Below are 18,969 nucleotides of genomic sequence, written 5' to 3'. Positions count from 1 at the left end.
ATGACTTTAGGGAGGAATTTTGGGTTGGTACGGAGAACAACCTTGTTGTGGTGCATTTGGAGAAAAGGTTCTGTAGTAGGGGAATCTCTGTTATAGTCATAATCTAGTGAATAGTCCCGCCCATGTGCGCGGACCCCGGAGCAATAAAAATAATCTCTTAAATTGTCACGCCATGCAGACCTGCATCTACACTTAAGAGAGTATCGACGTCGAGACGTCGAGATCAGGCCCGGCGTCGGCGCTCACTGTCGAGGGGAGGTCGCCGTTCGCCGTCGGCGAAGAGGAGGCGTTCGCCGTCGAGGCGGCACTCGCCGTCGAGGCGGCACTCGCTGTCGACATCAAGGAGGCGATCGACGTCAAGGAGGCGATCGACGTCAAGGAGGCGATCGACGTCAAGGAGGCGATCGACGTCAAGGAGGCGATCGACGTCAAGGAGGCGATCGACGTCACGGAGGCGATCGACGTCACGGAGGCGATCGACGTCGAAGAGGGATTCATCGACGTCGAGGAGGCGCAGGGAGTCCCAGGGCTCGGGGTACTCAGTGGTATATACGCCGCCTCCTCCTCCGCCACCAACGCCACCACCACCGCCAACTCCTCCTCCTCCTGCTATTCCGCCTCGCAGGCCTTCGGGCCCACCACCGGTTCCGACACAATCGGTCTCGTTGCCCAGGTATCCGACGCAGCCGCAGGGAACGCCTAGGCCGCGGCGCCAGGGTAAGCCACCGTCGCCGGGCCCAGCGAGGCCGGAGGACAGACCGAAGCCAAGAAGATCGCGCCCCCGCTCCGGACAGAGAGGGAGATCGCGGAGCCATGGGCGTTCGTCGTCAACATCGAGACGGCGCCACAGGAGGCGCAGATCCAGATCGTGCACTCGATCATCTGCCAGGGACTTCTCACCGACGCTGTCGGACTCGCCCGGGACGAGGGTGTCGCCGGTTGACGATCTGGTCTCCTTCCAGGAGGTACTGCTGAGAGGTGCAGCCAAGTTGGGAATCACGGTGACTGTACCGACACCTACAATGTCCGTGATATTCGAGACGCTGCACAAGAAGCACCTGTCTCGCCCCCTGCTGCCTCTCGTGCCGGGACTGGTGGAGCCCGCTATGGAGTTGTTCCTCACTCCACCCCCTCCCGGCTTATGAAGAAGTATCGGGCCCCGGACTCGGATCCGACCTTTTTGAGGACGGACCCTAAGCCGGATTCAGTCATTGTGACGGCGGCGAGGAAGCAGCATGCTACCACCCCTTCATCGACAGTTCCGCCCGCGGCTCTCGCTGGCTGGATTCGGCGGGCAGGAAGGTCTGTGGGACGGCTGCCACCACCATGAAGGCAGCAAGTACCGGGGCTCTGTTGGGGCGTTACGACCGTGCCCTGTGGGAGTCTCTCCAGCAGTATGCGGAGCTGCTGCCTCGCGACGAGAGGGAAGACTTCTTGGAGACTTTGCGCGAGGGGATGCTGGTCTCAACCCAGGTGATCAGTGCGGCAGCGGATGTGTCCCTGCTGGCGGCACATGAGTACTGTCATGGCGTCCACCAACGGCGACACGCGTGGCTTCGCCTTACCTCGCTCAAGCCGGAGACTCAGCATAGAGTGGCCAATCTGCCTTTCTCGGGGGAAACCCTGTTCAGCCACCATGCGGACGACGAGATGGCCCGCATGAAGAGGGAGGCAGAGACCCTGACGGCTGTCGGGTTGGAGAAGCCAGAAAAGAAGAAACGCCCCTTCCAGAGACGGTTCGGGTCTGCGGGCAGAGGGCGTGGGCAGGCCTCGGGACAGCAGCAAAACCAGCAGCAGCAGTTCCGTAAACCCTTCCAGAAACGCCAGAAGGGTAGAGGGGGCCAGCAGTCCACTACTGCTACCAAGGGCCCGGCCGGGTCGCGGCCCTGAGCATTTACTTCCCCTGCAACCGTTACCCACTCCAGTGGGGGGAAGCATTCAATTTTTTCCGGCAGAGTGGAGAAAAATTACTCAGGACAAGTGGGTGCTGAATATTGTTTGCAATGGATACAGTCTTCGATTCATCAGGCCGCCTCCAGCGATTCCGCCGGTAAGCTCGCGGTATCAACTGCGAGAGCTCCAGGCAGAGGCAGACATCCTGTTACGGAAAAAGGCGGTGGAAGACGTACCTCTGTCTCAAAGGGGAAGAGGTCTCTACTCTCGTTTCTTCCTGGTTCGCAAGAAGGACAAGAACGAGTTCAGGCCCATTCTGGATTTGCGGCAAGCAAACAAATGGATTCGCAGAGAGAAGTTTTGCATGCTGTCGTTGCATCAGATTTACCCTCAGCTGCAACAGGGAGACTGGCTTTGTGCCATAGACCTACAAGATGCGTACTTCCATGTGCCCATTGCACGGAAACACAGGAAGTTCCTGCGATTCCAAGTCGGCGCCAATCATTATCAATACACAGTACTGCCATTCAGGCTAAAGTCTGCTCCAAGGACCTTCTCGGAGTGCATGGCAGTGGTAGCGGCGCACCTGCGAAGGAACAAGGTGTTTGTCTACCCGTACCTGGACGACTGGTTGATCAAGGCCTCATCTTTTTCGGAAGCGCAGGCGCACTTCCGGAGGACGTGCGTTCTCTTGAACAAGCTGGGGTTACACGTCAACATGTCCAAATCTGTCCCGACTCTGGTCCAGTGCATACAGTACTTGGGGGCCTCCATCGATACACGGTCAGCAAGCGTGTCTCCTTCGGAGGAGAGACGGTTATCGCTCCTTCGGAAGGCTCAGGACCTCATGGCCGCTCCATCGACGACAGTGAGGAAGGTGTCTTCGCTGCTGGGGTCGATGGCCTCCTGTATCTTCCTCACGCCGCACGCACGGCTGCACATGAGACCACTGCAGGAGTGCTTGGAGTTCCCGAGACGACTATCGTGACGGATGCGTCTCTCCAAGGTTGGGGAGCGCACTCCGGAGACTTACAGATACAAGGAAAGTGGTCCCCGTTGGAGTCGACGTACCACATCAATTTCCTGGAACTCAGAGCCGTGTACCTGGCATTGAAGGCCTCCCATCCGTCCTTCCAGACCAACTCATTGCTGATACAGACGGACAATACAACCACGATGTATTACCTCAACAAGCAAGGGGGGTCGAGATCGCGCACTCTGTCGCAGGAGGCGCAGGCCATCTGGCGCTGGCTTCTGGCCCGCGGACTGATGATCACGGCCATGCATCTGCAGGGGGTGCAGAATGTTCAGGCGGACGCGCTGAGCAAGCTGCTTCAGGAGAACCACAAATGGGTCATAAACGACGATGTACTAGGAGAAGTCTTCGCAAGGTGGGGAACTCCAGACGTAGATCTGTTCGCCACCGCCGAAAACAGCAAATGCCGAGACTTCGCATCCAGGTACTACCAGAAGGGGACGCTGGGGAATGCGCTATGGATCGACTGGTCGAACAGCTTTCTGTACGCTTTTCCACCCATTCCCTTGATTCCGGCAGTGCTCATCAAACTGTCCAGGTCCGGGGCGCGGATGATCCTGATTGCCCCGGAATGGCCCAAGCAGTGGTGGTTCACGGACCTGCTTCACCGGTCTCTCCTTCCTCACATGAGGCTGCCGTGCAGGCCGGACCTTCTCACGAAGTTCGGGGGGCGGATGGTGCACCCCAACCTCTCGTCTTTGAGTTTGGCGGCATGGCTCCTGAAATAGTGCAATATGGCCATCTGAATCTACCAGAAGATTGTATGGACATACTGAAGGAGGCTAAACCTCCTTCCACTAGGACTTCCTATGCTTACAAGTGGAAGAGATTCTGCATCTGGTGCAAATCCAAGAACTTTGACCCGACAACCTGTAAGGAAGAGGTCATCCTTCCATATCTTTTACATTTGGCACACTCTGGCCTTAATTTCCACTCCATTAAGGTTCATCTCGCTGCTTTGACTGCTTACAGGAAATGCCCTTCACAGACTTCCTACTTTCAGATCCCTGTGGTCAAGGATTTTTTGGAAGGCTTGAAGAAGGTGTTCCCTCCGGTCAGACTTCCCTCGCCTTCCTGGGAATTGAATGTGGTGCTGTCCAGATTGATGAAGGAGCCTTTTGAACCTATTCACAAGGCTTCGTTGCAGCACCTGTCCTGGAAGGCGGCGTTCCTAGTGGCCATTACATCGGCCCGCAGGGTGAGTGAACTTCAGGCGTTGTGTTGCAGAGAGCTGTATACTGTATTTCATGCTGCTAAGGTTGTTATGCGTACTCACCCTAAATTTCTTCCTAAGGTTATAACTGAATTTTCATGTCAACCAGACCATAACTTTACCTACGTTTTTTCAGAATCGTTCTTCTCCAGCGGAAAGGTCTCTACATTCCCTGGACGTTAGGAGGGTGTTGAAGTTTTATCTTGATAAGACCAAAGATATTCGTAGGTCAGACCAATTGTTTGTTAATTATGGATCAGTCAGGACCGGTCTTGCTACCTCCAAACAGTCCATCTCTCGGTGGATCGTGTCCTGTATACAGTTGTGTTACCAAAAGGCTAATAAGACCTTAGGGGGTAAACCTACGGCTCATTCTACCAGGGGCAAAGCTGCCACGACTGCTTTGCTGCGTAATGTTCCGATTGCAGAAATCTGCAAGGCGGCCACTTGGAAGTCGGTCCATACCTTTGCTGCGCATTACTGTCTGGACGCGGATGCCAGGGCAGATGCTCAGGTTGGGCAGGCTTCGCTGCGAAATTTGTTCGCACAGTAGTGGCATTATTTTGTAATCTTCTCCACCGCCGTTTGTGTGGGGATGGGCTTGCCATTCTATTCACTAGATTATGACTATACACAGAGATTCCCTACTACAGAAGGAGTAGTTTATTTTCTGTAACTCCAGTTCTGTAGTAGGGGTATCTCTGTTATAGTCATAAGCGCCCGCCCTCCTCCCCGGTGGAGAGATGAATGTTAATATAAGGAATGCTACAGGTCTGGCGTGCTACGCCTTCAAAAAGAACTGAAAGTAAAAGGGACCTGCTGTGCATTCTGGGATACTGGAAAAGTTCTGGAAAGTTTTCTTAAAGGCACAGTATCCTGTTCTGAGCCACATAATGGCAGCCTATGGGGCTTGTCTGCCCATTCCTTCCTCTCTATCATTCCAGAGGCTTTTGCTGGAAGAGGCAGTTTTTCTCTATGGAAAAAGCTGGACAGGCAGTGCTGTTGGTGGTTGCTGGTGGAATTCTTTCTAGTTGAAGTACTGGACAGTGTAGCCTGTGGATATAGGCCGCATTATCTGTCTTTGAAATTCTCTCTTAAGTGTAGATGCAGGTCTGCATGGCTTGACAACTTAAGAGATTATTTTTATTGCTCCGGGGTCCGCGCACATGGACGGGACTATTCACTAGATTATGACTATAACAGAGATACCCCTACTACAGAACTGGAGTTACAGAAAAGAAACTACTCCTTCTTAAATGGTAAGTGCTTGTATCTCACTGACCCTTCTGAGAGAAGTGATGGCTACAAGAAAAGCGGTTTTCAATGATAGGAATTGTAGTTTGCATTTGTGCAGAGGTTCGAAGGGAGGCCCCATTAGCCTTGTGAGAACAATATTTAAGTTCCACACAGGTGAGGGTGGCACTCTGGGGGGAATTATTCTTTTAAGGCCTTCCATGAAGGCTTTAATGGCAGGTACTCTAAAGAGTGATAGATGTTGCCTATTTTGTAGGTAAGCTGCAATAGCTGCGAGGTGTAGTCGAATGGACGTATAGGCTAGATTGCACCTTTGTAGGTGGAGTAAGTAGCCTATGATGTGTTGTATGGACACGTCCAGTGGATTGATGGTGTTGTTATGGCAATAAACAACAAAACGTTTCCACTTGGCGGCGTAGCACGCTCCAGTGGTAGGTCTTCTAGCTTCTCTGATGACGTTCATACAGTCAGGGGGAAGATTTAGGTATCCGAATTCTAGGATTTCAGGAGCCAGATCGCAAGGTTGAGCTGCGCTGGGTCCGGGTGTCTGATCTCTCCATGGTTCTGGGTTAAGAGGTGTGGAGAGAGGTGTAGTTTTTGGTGCGGTACTACAGATAGTTCCAGCAGTGTGGTATACCACTGTTGTCTGGCTTACATTGGAGCTACTAGGATTAGTGTGAGGGAGTGTTGTAGTTTGCACACCACTAGTGGAATGAGTAGAGGAGGCGGAAAAGCGTACGCAAATCTGCCTGACCAGTTCATCCATCTCGCATTTCGTTTGGACAATGGGTGTGTGTATCTGGCGGCGAAGCTTGGGCATTTGGCAATTTCGTGGGTGGCGAAGAGGTCTATCTGTGGATGCCCCCACATTTGAAAGTACGGGTGAAGAACTTGCGGTTGAAGCTCCCACTCGTGGATCTGTTGTATCTGCCTGCTGAGCAGATCTGCCACTGTGTTTTGGACTCCTGGGACATGCTGGGCTAGGAGAAAGATTTTCTGGGATATTGCCCATCTCCATATGCTCTGTGCTAGTTGAGAGAGCTTTGGAGTGTGTGCCGCCTTGTTTTTGAATATAATACATGGCTGTCATGTTGTCTGTGCGGATCAGGACTGCCTTGCCTGAAATCTGGGTTTGAAAAGATTTTAGGGCTAAGAAGATTGCTAGTAACTCCAGATGGTTGATATGGAGTAACTTTTGTTGGTGTCCACTTGCCCTGTATGGTGAGATGTAGTAGATGAGCTCCCCAGCCGGAGAGCGATGCGTCCGTTGTCAGTACTATTTGAGGAACCGGGTCCGGGAACGGTCGACCTTTGGAAAGGTTTGTGGTGTTCCACCACTGCAAAGAGCGTTGGTTGCGACCGTCTACCAACACCAAAACTGTTAATTGACCCTGGGCCTGGTTCCATTGTTGCGCTAAGCACTCTTGGAGAGGACGCATCTGGAGTCTTGCGTGAGGTACTATGAAGATGCAAGAGGCCATCATCCCTATTAGTTGCATAAACACTCGAGCTGGAAGGGAGTGTTGTGCTATGAATTTTGTGCGTAGAGTCTGAATGCTTGCAATCCTGGCAGGATTGGGGTAGGCTAGCGCTCTTGAGGTGTCTATGGTGGCACCGAGGTATTGTTTTATGTGGTGGTTTACTGTGAAGCCCAGTTGGTGGAGTAGCTGAATAGTGGTGGACGTGTGTTGTACACACTGATTGTATGACCTGGCTTTTATCAGCCAGTCGTCTAAGTATGGGAAGACGTGAATGTGTTGTCTTCGCAAATGTGCTGCCACCACTGCTAGGCACTTGGTGAATACCCGTGGCGCTGTTGTGACTCCGAACGGGAGCACTTTGAATTGGTAGTGTTGTCCGTCCACTACAAATCTGAGGTACTTCCGGTGAGCTTTGTGCACTGGAATGTGGAAATAAGCGTCTTTTAGGTCTAAAGTGGTCAAAAAGTCGTTTTGGGAGAAGAGCGGAAGTACCTGCTGAAGCGTCACCATATGAAAATGGTCTGAGTGTATGTATGTGTTTAGGGGCCGGAGATCTAGGATGGGTCGAAGAGTCTCGTCCCTTTTTGGTATAAGGAAATATAGGGAGTAGACTCACATATTTTGTTGGTTGGTAGGAACGGGTTCTATTGCCTGTTTCTGTAGGAAGGAGATTACCTCCTGCTTTAGGAGTATTAGATGTTCTTGTGACATTGGGCGCTGTCTGGGTGGAATGTTTGGGGGGGGGGGGGGGGTAGATATTAGTTCTAGGCAGTAGCCTGACTGAATTATCTGTTAACCATTTGTCTGACGTGATGGTAGCCCAGACAGGAAGGAAATGTTGGAGTCTGCCCCCGACCGGAGTGGAATGGTCTGGGGGGAGCAGGGGGGGGGGGGGGGAGGGAGGGGGGGGGGGGGGGGGAGTCATTGTGTAGGCGGTGTGGCAGAGCGGGCGTTGTTTGTTTTACCTCCGCCTTTATTATTGTTACCCCTATAGCCGCCTCTTTGATAACCCCTTGTGAAGGTGGACTGAGTAGGGGATTTGTATGAAGTGGACGCGGTGTCCGAGGAGTAGCCTCTAGACGTACTTCGAAAGGAAGAGCGGCGAAAGGAGCGTCTAGGAGGGTGTGACTAAGGCTCCCATGGATTTTGCCGTATCCGTATCCTTCTTCATTTTTTCTAGGGCCTCGTCCACTTTTGGGCCAAATAGATGTTCCTGGTCAAAGGGATGGTTAAGGATGGAGGCTTGTACCTCCGGTTTAAACCCTGATATTCTTAGCCAAGCATGGCGACGGAGGAGGACGCTGGTATTGATGGCCCTGGAAGCTGCGTCTGCTGCATCTAGGGCACAACGTATGGAGGTGTTAGTAATAGTCTTATATTTTTCAGGGAGGTGGTGTATTATGCTTTCTAACTCGTCATAATGTGCCCTGTCATATCTGGCCAATAGCGCTTGAGTATTGGCGATACGCCATATATTGGCTGCTTGTGATGCAGTACGCTTTCCTGATGCGTCCAGTAGTTTTGACTCTTTGGGAGGTGGTGGTGCTTCGCCTGACGCCTGGGAGTTTGCCCTTTTACGTGCAGTGGATACCACTAGAGAATCTAGTGGCACTGGCCCTCTGATGTAGGAGTGATCTGTGGGGGCAGCTTTGTATTTCTCGATGAGCGGGTTAATGACCCTGGCCCTTAAAAACTTCTGGCGCATGCTTTACCACTCCTTTGAGCATAGGTAATATGGAGGTGGACCTATGTGTGGTGTCGAATGTGTCGAGGAGGAAATCTTCCTCCACGGGGTCGGTATGCAAGTCTACCCTGTGATAGTGTGCCGCCCTTTGCAGTAGATGGTGGAACCCCAATGAGTCTTCCGGTGGAGATGGTCTGGAGGGGTAAAGATCATCTTGTGGGACGTTGGGGATATCAGGGATATTGTAATCGTCCCATGGGTCTGGGGATCCTGTAGGGGTGGGGTCCCCTGTGGGTAGGTCCTGGGGCACATCCCCTATGTCATCATATGGGTCCCCGTGATCATCGTGTGGAAAAGGGGTCGGAGAACGATGAGGTTGGGGTGGAGAAGGCGGAGGGGGTGGAGGTGGAGAAGGTGGAGGAGGTGGAAGAGGTGGGGAAGGTATTCTGAACGGAGATGTAGCAGAGTCCTTCCTCTTTGGAGGTGGAGGTGGAGCAGGCTTCTCCAAATGTCTCTTTTTGGTAGAGTGTCAAATGTCCAGTTTTTGGATCCTTGGTGAGTGTTTTTTGCAAGGGAGCCGGTGTAAATAGGTCTGGTGAGGCTGGTCGGTTCGTCGACGTCGGGGCCGCTGGCTTTTTAGGCTTTTCTGTGCCAGTTCATTGTTTGAAATGCGGTTTGGGAACCTCCGGAAGCTAGGTCGGCGCCGAGATGGGTTTCGGCTTCGAAGTGTCGGTGGCCTTGTGTGCTTTGGTCGGCACCGAAGGTGGTGTCGGTGCCAAAGAGCTGGGTTTCGACCCCGAGTGCTTCGTTGCGGGGCTCGGTGTAGAGATGGAGGTGGGCTTCTTTTTCGGTGCCGAAGCGTGTTTATCGGCACCGACGGTAGGCTGGCTCGAGCCCGAGCCGCCGGAAGGCTTGCTTGGCTTCTTTAACCGGGCCTGAAGGTGTGGTGTTGAAAGCAGTGTCCTTGGTCTTGCCTTGGCCCGGAGGCGAAGGTGTGACCGTAGCCTTTTTCGGTGCCCGCAGGGGTGTGTGTGGGGGAGGGGGGGGGGGGGAAATCAGTACTCACGACCCTCTGCGCCGGGGTGATGTCCTCCACATCTGAGTCATCGGCTTCGGAAGCGCTGACGAGGCCCTCGTCAGTGTAACGCTCTGGAGCGTCAATGCCTTCTCCGAAGATGTCGTCCGGAATCGTCGTCGAGGAGTGCGCCATAGTTCTTCTGGCTCTTCGGTCCCGAATAGTCTTTTTGGACCGGAAGGATTTACACACCGGACAGTCTCGAGCCTCGTGTTCAGGGGAGAGGCAGAGATTGCATACCTCGTGGAGATCGGTGTGGGGAAATTTGGACCCACATCGAGGGCACTTTTTAAATGGAGTCCTTTCCATTAGCCAGGCCCGGAGCTTGGAGAGGCCCAAAGGCCGCCGTCGACGACTGGAACCGAAGGTCTTGCCGATGAGAAGGCGCGTCGAGTGGGGATATCGCGATCGAAACAATACCGCGGTTTGGGATGAGGATTGCGCGTCGATCGTCGAACTGGAAGCAGTTCGGAACCGGAGCGCGAAGATTACATCCGAGCCCGATGGCGGAAAAAACAATCTGAGGATGGAGCCGAAGCCCATGCGCAATACGATCCAAAGGAGGAGTCACCGACCTCGTGACTTCCAAAGACTTTCCAAGAGGGAAAACAAACTGGAAACATCCAGGCCAAACACCAGATGGCGATCTATGCACAAGTGTGTAATCTGCAGCTCATATGCCTCGAACATAAAGCTCCCCATGCCATAGGAAAGGACTACCATGGCAAGGAGAGCCTTATTTTGTTTATTTTCAAAAAGAAAAAACATTTTCTATATTTTCTTTCTTGAAAGAAAACTTTTTGGCGCAGAGTTGTGTCATCCTGACGCAGCCCTGCCACCAATCAGCGATATGCATTTACAGGAACCGCTGTGATGGCAGGTCCTGCCTATGCTTTACAAATTACCACCTGCTTGACGGTCATTTATTCATTTGAATGGGCAGTCCCTCCGACAGGGGGACTGCCCGTCCCTATGGTGGAACGACAAATCGTCCATCAAAAATTTTAATCACCACACAAGTCTCCTGTTCAGTCTCTTCCTTTCTCCACCAATGCCATACAAGGATCAGCATTGTATGACAAGAGGAGAGAGCAGTGATTGCACCAGTTATTCTTGCCAATTGTAAATTACTTGCGATTTATCTGTCATCTCACATCCATGTACACCGAGATATTGTTTTTTTGCATCCATTTGCACTCAGATGCTTGATACTTTGTATGTATACACTTTTGTTATTCATGATCATCTACCAATGCCTTTAAGTATCTATGTACAAACACTTTTTGGTTCTATATTGTTTCTGGCATTCATATGTACCCAAGTCAGTATAGCAATTTTTATCTCTATGTACTTTATCCTTGCTCATACTTATTGCCCTTTTTGTGTCCTGTATAGCAGTTTCATGCCTTATAGCTGCTACATAAAACTGTACAAATAAATGCAAGGCTGAAGAAAGGAAACAGCAGCCAATGACTATATATGCAAGAAGTACTCCGGAGAATTCAACATCATCTTAATTTCACCCCAAGGATCCTATTACATGCATACCATGACTGTTACCCTCATCTATGAAGGAAATACCCAGTAGCCAATGTGTCCCTTCACTTACTTCACCACTGTCTTTGTCAATGGTATGAGACTCTTCAAGTATGCGGTCCACCTCCACATAGTCTGGATTGAATGGCTCCTCATCCTCCTGGAAGTAGTGCCGCATCTGTGCCATCTTGGTTTTGAAGCGCTTCAGTTTCTGGTGAATGCGTTTATCCTTCTCCAGTTGTTCAATTGTGGCCCACTCACAGTGCAGGTATGAACTGAACAAAGCAGAAAGCGAGTCAGTTACCAGAAATCCATATTGAATTTGTGACCTTTGTAATGTGGCAAACAGATTGCCTTTGAAGTACATGTATGGAGGAGAGAAAGGAACAGTTAACCTAAAAAGGGAAAAGAATGAAAGAATGATTTTAATACAGTCTTTCTAATAGATGCAGGGCAGGTAGTAGCTGGGAGACTTATTCTGATTACCCTACAAGATCCCTTCTGTATTAGTTGAGCAATGCAAAAATCAATGAATTAATAAATACAACAACAAAAGAGAGAGAAACCTTCACCCTACACAAAACATAAAATTATCACACAATCTCCCTGACCTATGAAATATGCGGAAGATGAGAACCAAACCAGAAGCCAAATGACAACCTCACCATGAGAATGGGGAATGTCAACTCATTATGGATGGACAGAAAGAGGGAAAAGGGAGGAGGCGATTCCCCAGACAGGTAGCGTAACAAAGATCCACTTTTTTCACAAATGATGCAGCAAGTTGCATTAAAAAAAAAACTCTTTACAGAATGGAAAATTATTTGTAGAAAGTCGGATAGTCTCACACCCGTCTTCAAAACTGGATAGGAAATGGCTAATAAGGCTTATGACTGCAGGCAATTCCAGTCCAGTTGGGAAGAGTGAGTACAGGACAACAGATTATATTAGAATAGGTTATAACAGAGTAGTGAACGTAGAAGGGTAGTGTTTAATCAGACCTTCTATTAAGAGCAGTAGAGAACAGAATGGTTACCAGTAAGAGTAGTTTTGCAGCTTGAAGAGTTTCTGGATTCAAATGCTGTGCATTATTCTGCCATCTAGTTGCTGGGTCTAAAATGCTGTATTTTGCCCCTTTTGTTTTTAAACACTGCCTACGTTGAACATTTGGCTATAGGTCCCACGTTGACTACGTCAGACGCAGCTTCAAGAATCCTCTGTACATGTTTTTTTTTCCTTCTTCCTTCCCCTGTTGAAAAGTCCCTCATTCTGGGGAGGCGGGCGGGTCGCATGTGAATCCAGAAACTCTTTAAGCTGCAAACCTGCTTCATCTGGTAAGCAACCATTTCGTTTTGCAGTGTGAATCATTTCTGGATTCACATGCTGTGCATTGACTTTGCAGCAGTTTTTCATGTTCCTTGGGAGGTTGGGCTATGATGAGATGTGTTTGCAAACAGATGCTTTGGAACTCTTGTCTCAACTGAGCTTCTTTGTTGGCCTGAAGGTCCACACAGTAATGTTTGGTAAAGGCGTGTGTAGATGACCAAATGGCTGCTTTACATGTATCCTCGATGGGAGATATTGAAGATGAATGAGAGGGTGGCTCCCTTTTTCCTTGTCGAATGAGTTCTATGCCTTTCTTCCAATGCAACTCCCGCTGTTGCATGGCATCTCTGGATTGTCTGTACTATCCATCTTGCTATGTTCTGTTTTTTTTAGCTTACTGGCATCATGTAGGAAGCTGGCTCTGTATATATTATACCAAGTAAGGTATAGTGTGTACAGAGTCCAATGATCCCCCAAAGGCTGACAGAGGTAAAAGTAAATAATACCTTACTATCTATTTGTGGTAGTGTGAGCGAGCAGTAAAGCTTTATCAGAGGGTAGAGTTAAGCATTTATGGTACAGACTCGGGCAAGAAATGATGTCACACACTCAAAAATTGAACTCTGACCAATTGTTTTGTATAAACATATTTCTTTGTTGTATTTTTAGAACCAAGCAGGATTTGGTGCAGATACTTAAAATAGTACTTTACAAGAATAATACAGTTGAACGCAATTGAATGAGGTTGGCTTTGTTACAGGTAGGTCAAATGTTCAGAAATGGTTGAAATTACTTTGTAATTACTTTTTAGATAACTTTTTCTACTCAACGTGATATGCCTCGATATCACACAGGGGCATTCCCTAGATAAAAGGTAAGTAAAACAATTTTTACAAAAACACATTCTCTTATGTTTCCATACAAACACCCTCAAAACTTAGAAGTTTCTCAAAAGGAAAACACTCAATGCAATCCTATGGAGGAAAATGAGGTTATCAGTTTGCAGGTATGTAAATTGTCTTTGGGATTGAGTTTATGTTTGAACAAGGGTTCCCCCAGGGTCAAGGATGCACTCAAAAAGCACGCCCAGCGGCATTAGGGCGGCAGGGTGCAGATTGCTGAGGCCCAATGTTATCCAATGGGGGATAGGGGGCCTCCGGTTGGTGGCTGCTCACGGGTACGCCACTTGATGTGGAAGCAAAGCTCCTAGGGTGTACCCCAGGGCAAAGGAAGATCAAAGATGGCACAAACTGTGCACTGGGGCAGCCGGGTGCTGGATTGACGTCAGGAGCTCTGCTTTCAATGGGGAAGCTCGTCAGAACAAACACTGTAGGCTCCGGCACAAAGATCTTCTGGAGGCGACCACCAGTTGGAAAGGTAAGTTGGGATGTCTAGGGATGCCAGGAAACCGTCGGTTGGGGCATCCAAGGTCGTGGGGCGTCAGGTGCAGGGGTGTCATTTGATAGCAGGTTTTCCTTACTGGCTCAGGAGACTTGAGGTAGGTCAGGGATCACCAGATCTCACCAGATCTCAGGATCGCCGGGGAGACCTCATGGTGTTGGACCACTTTAATTTGGGCCGTGGTGGTCCGGTGCAGAGTGGTGCAGACTCGTGGATTTGGCCGGAGCCAGAGTCAGTTGGTAAGCAAATCTGGTGGTCATGGGAGACAGTATTTTTAGTTAAGGCAGGGCAGGTTCTCCGGGTTCTGGAGGGCTGCTGGCTGCAGGACACACCGGGATTCTGCTGGAGGAGATCGGGACAGGTGTGAGAAAGTGCCCTCTTTCTGCATGATTGGCCCACTTTTTGCTGAATTGCTGATGTACTTTGAGTGTGCGGTGGGCTCCTGCTAATCGGGTACCCAGGGCCTATGTTCTTTCCTAATACTGCATTGAAGCCAAAACCCAATTGGCTTTTCTGGCAACAGGTCCACCCCTGACCCTGCCCCTCCTGGGGGAGGAGGCTTGGCACCTCTGCCCAGGATGTGATTTCTTTCAGGTCCCAGACTGAGGGAGGCTCTTGACCCAGGGGTCGAGAAACATGCCTGGGGGTGGCAGCTGGCGAGCAGCCAGGACACTAGAGTTAGGGCGAGTTTCTGGGCTCAGGGAGCGAAGTCTCCCACCCTAGGGGTCCAGAAACAGGTCTTGTAGTGGCAGGCTGGTGTATACCACTCGGGGAACCCACCAGAGGCTGGTCGTTTTTCAGGGGGCATCTCTAAAATGCCCTCTGGGTGCATTTTGCATTAAATCCACCACTGGCATCAGTATGGGTTTAATGTGCTGAGAAGTTTGATATCAAACTTCCCAGAATTAAGTAAAGCCATTATGGTGCTGTGGAGTTTGTAATGACAAACTCTCAGACCATATACTCTTTATGGCTTTACTACACTTACAATGTCTAACAATGGACTTAAATGCTGTAAGGGTACAGGGCTCATGCACCTGTACCCTCAACAGTGGTACACTGCACCCAGCTAGAGGGGTGGCTTACCTATGCCAAGGCAGTAGATGGTAGACCTGGCACACAGGATGTGTGCTAGGTCGACCCTTCACTTTGCACCAAAACACACAGCCTGCAATGGCAGTGTGTGTGTGTGCCTTCTCTGGTCACAGTGCCCTTGGTACCCATGGTACCTTTACAAGGGACATACATGTAGCCAGAGAGTTGTCAATTGGGTGTGCAACACTACAGTTTTAGGGAAAGAACACAGGCCCTGGGAACCTGATTGGCAGGGACCCAGGGCACATCAAGTCAAAGTGCACCAGAAATCTGGCAAAATGTGTGTGTGGGGGGGTGGTAACTGCAACAGAAACCCACTTTCCTACACATCTCCTTGGAGGCATAGCTGAAGGAGACAAAATTGATTACTCTGGTTGTACTGGTTTCCTGAATGTAGTACATCACTTCTCTTTGAACGTCTAAAATGTGTACAGCCCTATCTGCTCTGGATTTTTGCTTTTGATAGAAAGCAATGCTTTTATTGGCTTGAAAGGCTGAAACCACTTTTGGCAAAAAATGAGGGCTTGTGCAATCACTACCTTGTCAATGTGAATTTGGAGGTATGGTTCTTGCATTGTGAGTGCATGCAGTTGACTGACCTGGTGAAATGAGGTGATGGCCACCAAGAAGGCCATTTTTAGGGTTAGGGTATGCTGTGCATTGGTTCAAAGGAAGGTTGCATGAGCTGTGTGAGTATAATGTTCAGATTCCACGTATGTGTAGGAATTGATCTTGTTGGTATAGTTTTTGCTCCTTCTAGGAATTTATTGATGACCAGAGTTTGAAAGAAATGTCTTCCTTTTACTCACCTGGAGTATGCTACAATGGCTGTTAGGTGTACCTTGAGTGAGGTGTATGATAATCCTTCATCGAGTAGATGGTGAGATATCCTAACATGGTTGCATCATGTGTCCAGATGAGGTCAGGTGCCACTGCGCTGTGCCGCTGTTTGAACCATTTCCATTTTGCATTGTAGCACTGCCTTGTGGAAGGTCTTCTGGCTTCCGCAACACTTCCATAGTCTTTTCTGAGAAGAGTATGTGGCCAAATTCGAACTAGTCAGGAGCTATGCTGTGTGTGTGGCTCTGGGAGGAGCACACATCCCCTCTGCATTGTTAGTAAGTATTTTGGTATTGGCAGAAACATCCTTTTATCATGAGGTAGTTCTATTAGATTTGAATATCAGTTCTGCTTTGTCCACTGCGGGAAGAATAGAATTAGTATCCTTGTTGTTAGTTTGTACTCTCTATTACTAGTGGAATTAGACAAATCGGTGGAAAGGCGTATAAGAATGTCCTGACCAATCGATCGACAGTGTCTTCCTTTGAGCACGTTGGTTTGGGTATCTGGCTGCAAAGATATGGCATTTTACGTTTGCCTGTGTTGTGAAGAGTTCTAGTGTTGGTGTTCTCCACTTCTTGAACATCATGTCCACCACTTCCGCCTTTAGCTCCTACTCATGGGAGAGACTTGCCTGGATGCGGAGCTTTTCTGCCTGTGGTACTCCTGGTAGATGTAAGGTGACTAATTTGGTATATCACTGAATAGCTCATGTCCATATCTCTGTGCTAGATTTGACAGTATGTGGGATCCTGCCCCTTCTTGATTGTTGAAGTAGAACATCGTTGTTGTGTTGTCTGTTTGCACCAGCACTGTTATCCTCATCATTTGTGTCTGGAAGGCTTTCAGCACCAGAAGTATTATTTTACTTACCCTGTAGGCATCTGTTCTTGGCATGTAGTGCTGTAGTTTCACATGCTGTGCATAGGTCTGCCATCTAATGTTGGGCTTGGATGATTACAAGTTTTTTGTTCCAAGATGTTTTCTTCGAGTCACATGGTCGTATGACTCCTCCTCTTGGTAATACTGTGCATGGTCATCGACGCCATCTTCGGAATGTTTTGCCGTAGGTAAGCGAGAATGTAATAGTGATAAGTATAGCAATGTGATGGCCATGCAATAGTATGATGTAAGTATGTGAACTGCAACCTGCACAGAGTTGTTATGGGGAGGAGGGATGGCACATGTGAATCTACAGCACTACATGCCAAGAACAGAGGTAACAATCAGTTCAAGGCATGTGTTCTGTAGATGCACGTGCTGTGCATCGACTGTAAAGCAGTCCCTCTCCCAAGGGAGCGGTTACACCCGTGGGGTTTGCAGTTGTTTGAAAGAGAGTCCTTAAAACTACCTTGGCCAACATTGGCTTGTGGGCATACAAAGTCATCCACATAATAATGCTTTGTAAATGTGTGGAGTGGGCCATGTAGCTGCTTTGTGAATGTCAGCAATGGGAATGTTTCATAAAAAGCCATAGAAGCTCCTACCTTCCTTGTGGAATGAGCTTCAGGCGAAAGTGGTAAAAGTATTTTAGCTGCTGTATAGCAAGTCTGGATACATTTAACGATCCATCTTGAAATTTGTGATTTTGAAATGGCCTTTCCCTTAGGAGGTAGTGAAAAGGCAATAAATAATTCCTTTGCCTTTCTGAATGTTTTAGTACTGTCAATGTAATACATTAGTGCTCTTTTAACATATATTGAGTTGAATGCTCTCTCTGCAGCAGAATCTGGTTGCAGGAAAAACACACTTAATTTAAGGTTTTGATTATGAAAACTGTAAATGACTTTTGGAAGGAACGGAGGAATTGTTCTGAGTACCACTTTGTTTTTATGTAGCTGGAATAAAGGTTTCTCAAGCGTTTAACACCTGAATGTCATGACCCTTCTAAGTAAATTGATAGCAATTAAAAAGGCACGTTTCCCTGATAAGTATTGCAATTGACAGAAGTGAAACAGTTCATGGGTCACGAGTCGTATTAATACAATGTTTAAAATTCCATGCAGGTGCAGGAGGACGCCTACGAGGAATCTTTCTTTTGAGTCCCTCCATGAATGCTTTAATGACCTGAATCTTAAATAATGATAACTGCTGTCTATTCTGAAAATAATGAGTGTTTGCACAATTGCATTAAGAGGATTGATGTTCTGTTGTTGACAGTAAAGAACAAATCTTTTTCATTTAGCCGCATAACATTGCTATGTGGTAGGTTTGTGGCTTCCTTAAGAATGTCCATACATTATTGTGGAAAGTTTAAAGATATTCAAATTCTACGACCTCAGGGGCCAAATTGCAAGGTTCCTTTCCTTGGGATTGGGTTTGTCTTAGTGTCACTTTGTTTTGTGTGAGAAGTTCCGGCTTGAGGTGAAGCTTCTCGTGTAGAACCAGGGCTGGCAAGCCCATGTTCTCGCAATGAGTATCACTGTAAGATGTGTTTGCAGTAGTTTCCGAACCACTAAAGGAAGAATTGGGTGAGGCGAAAAAGCGTAGGCAAACCTCTCTGACCAACCGATCGTAGGGAATTGTCCTTGGACTGTTGGTGTGGTTTTGGCGTTTTGCATTTTCTTTGGTCCTGAACAGATCTATTTGTAGAAACCACCACCTTTGGAAGTATGGTAAAAGAACTGTGTGGTGGAGTTCCTATTCGGGGACTTGAAACTGCACCCTGCTTAGAAGGTCCGCAACTTGGTTGCTGGTCCCCGGGACACGTTCTGCTAAGATATTAATGTTGTTGGGTATTGCTATGCTCCATATTTTCTGTGCTGAGTTAATTGGAGAGATCGTGTCCCCCTCCTGTTTTATTTTTTATTTTTATATAATACATAGTTGTCGTATTGTCTGTTAGAATTAGGAAAACTTTGTGTAGTAGGTGAGGTAGGTGAAAAGCTTGCAGTTTCTAGGTGACACAAGGAGATCCGTGTGTTTGGAATCCCATACTCCCTGGATTGTGAGGTTCTGGAGATGAGCTCCCCAGCCTGTAAGGGAAGCATCTGCTGTGAAAACTATCTTTGGAACTGGGTCTGGAAACAACCGCCCTTTGGATACATTTTGTGGATTCTACCATTGAAGAGTGGTGAGTGAGGCTGTCTACCAAAACTCTATCATGAAGATGACCCAGTGATTGAGTCAACTGAT

General features: G+C 48.8%; 1 protein-coding gene across 3 annotated transcripts in view; it reads right to left on the bottom strand.

The window, feature by feature from the left end:
• Positions 1-18,969, bottom strand: part of LOC146871825 (ATP-dependent chromatin remodeler CHD8-like) — a 3,469,548-nt gene that overhangs the window by 2,047,046 nt on the left and 1,403,533 nt on the right. For all 3 annotated transcript variants that reach the window (XM_085651762.1, XM_085651758.1, XM_085651757.1), the window contains one exon: positions 11,246-11,447. In XM_085651762.1, coding sequence (XP_085507888.1) covers positions 11,246-11,447 — 202 coding nt within the window. The remainder of the gene's footprint in view (positions 1-11,245; positions 11,448-18,969) is intronic.

Source organism: Triturus cristatus, chromosome 1_1 (assembly GCF_964204655.1).
Source record: "Triturus cristatus chromosome 1_1, aTriCri1.1, whole genome shotgun sequence".
Lineage (NCBI taxonomy): Eukaryota > Metazoa > Chordata > Amphibia > Caudata > Salamandridae > Triturus > Triturus cristatus.
Note: the sequence above shows the minus strand (reverse complement) of the source record. Positions and strands in the feature narration are given on the sequence as shown.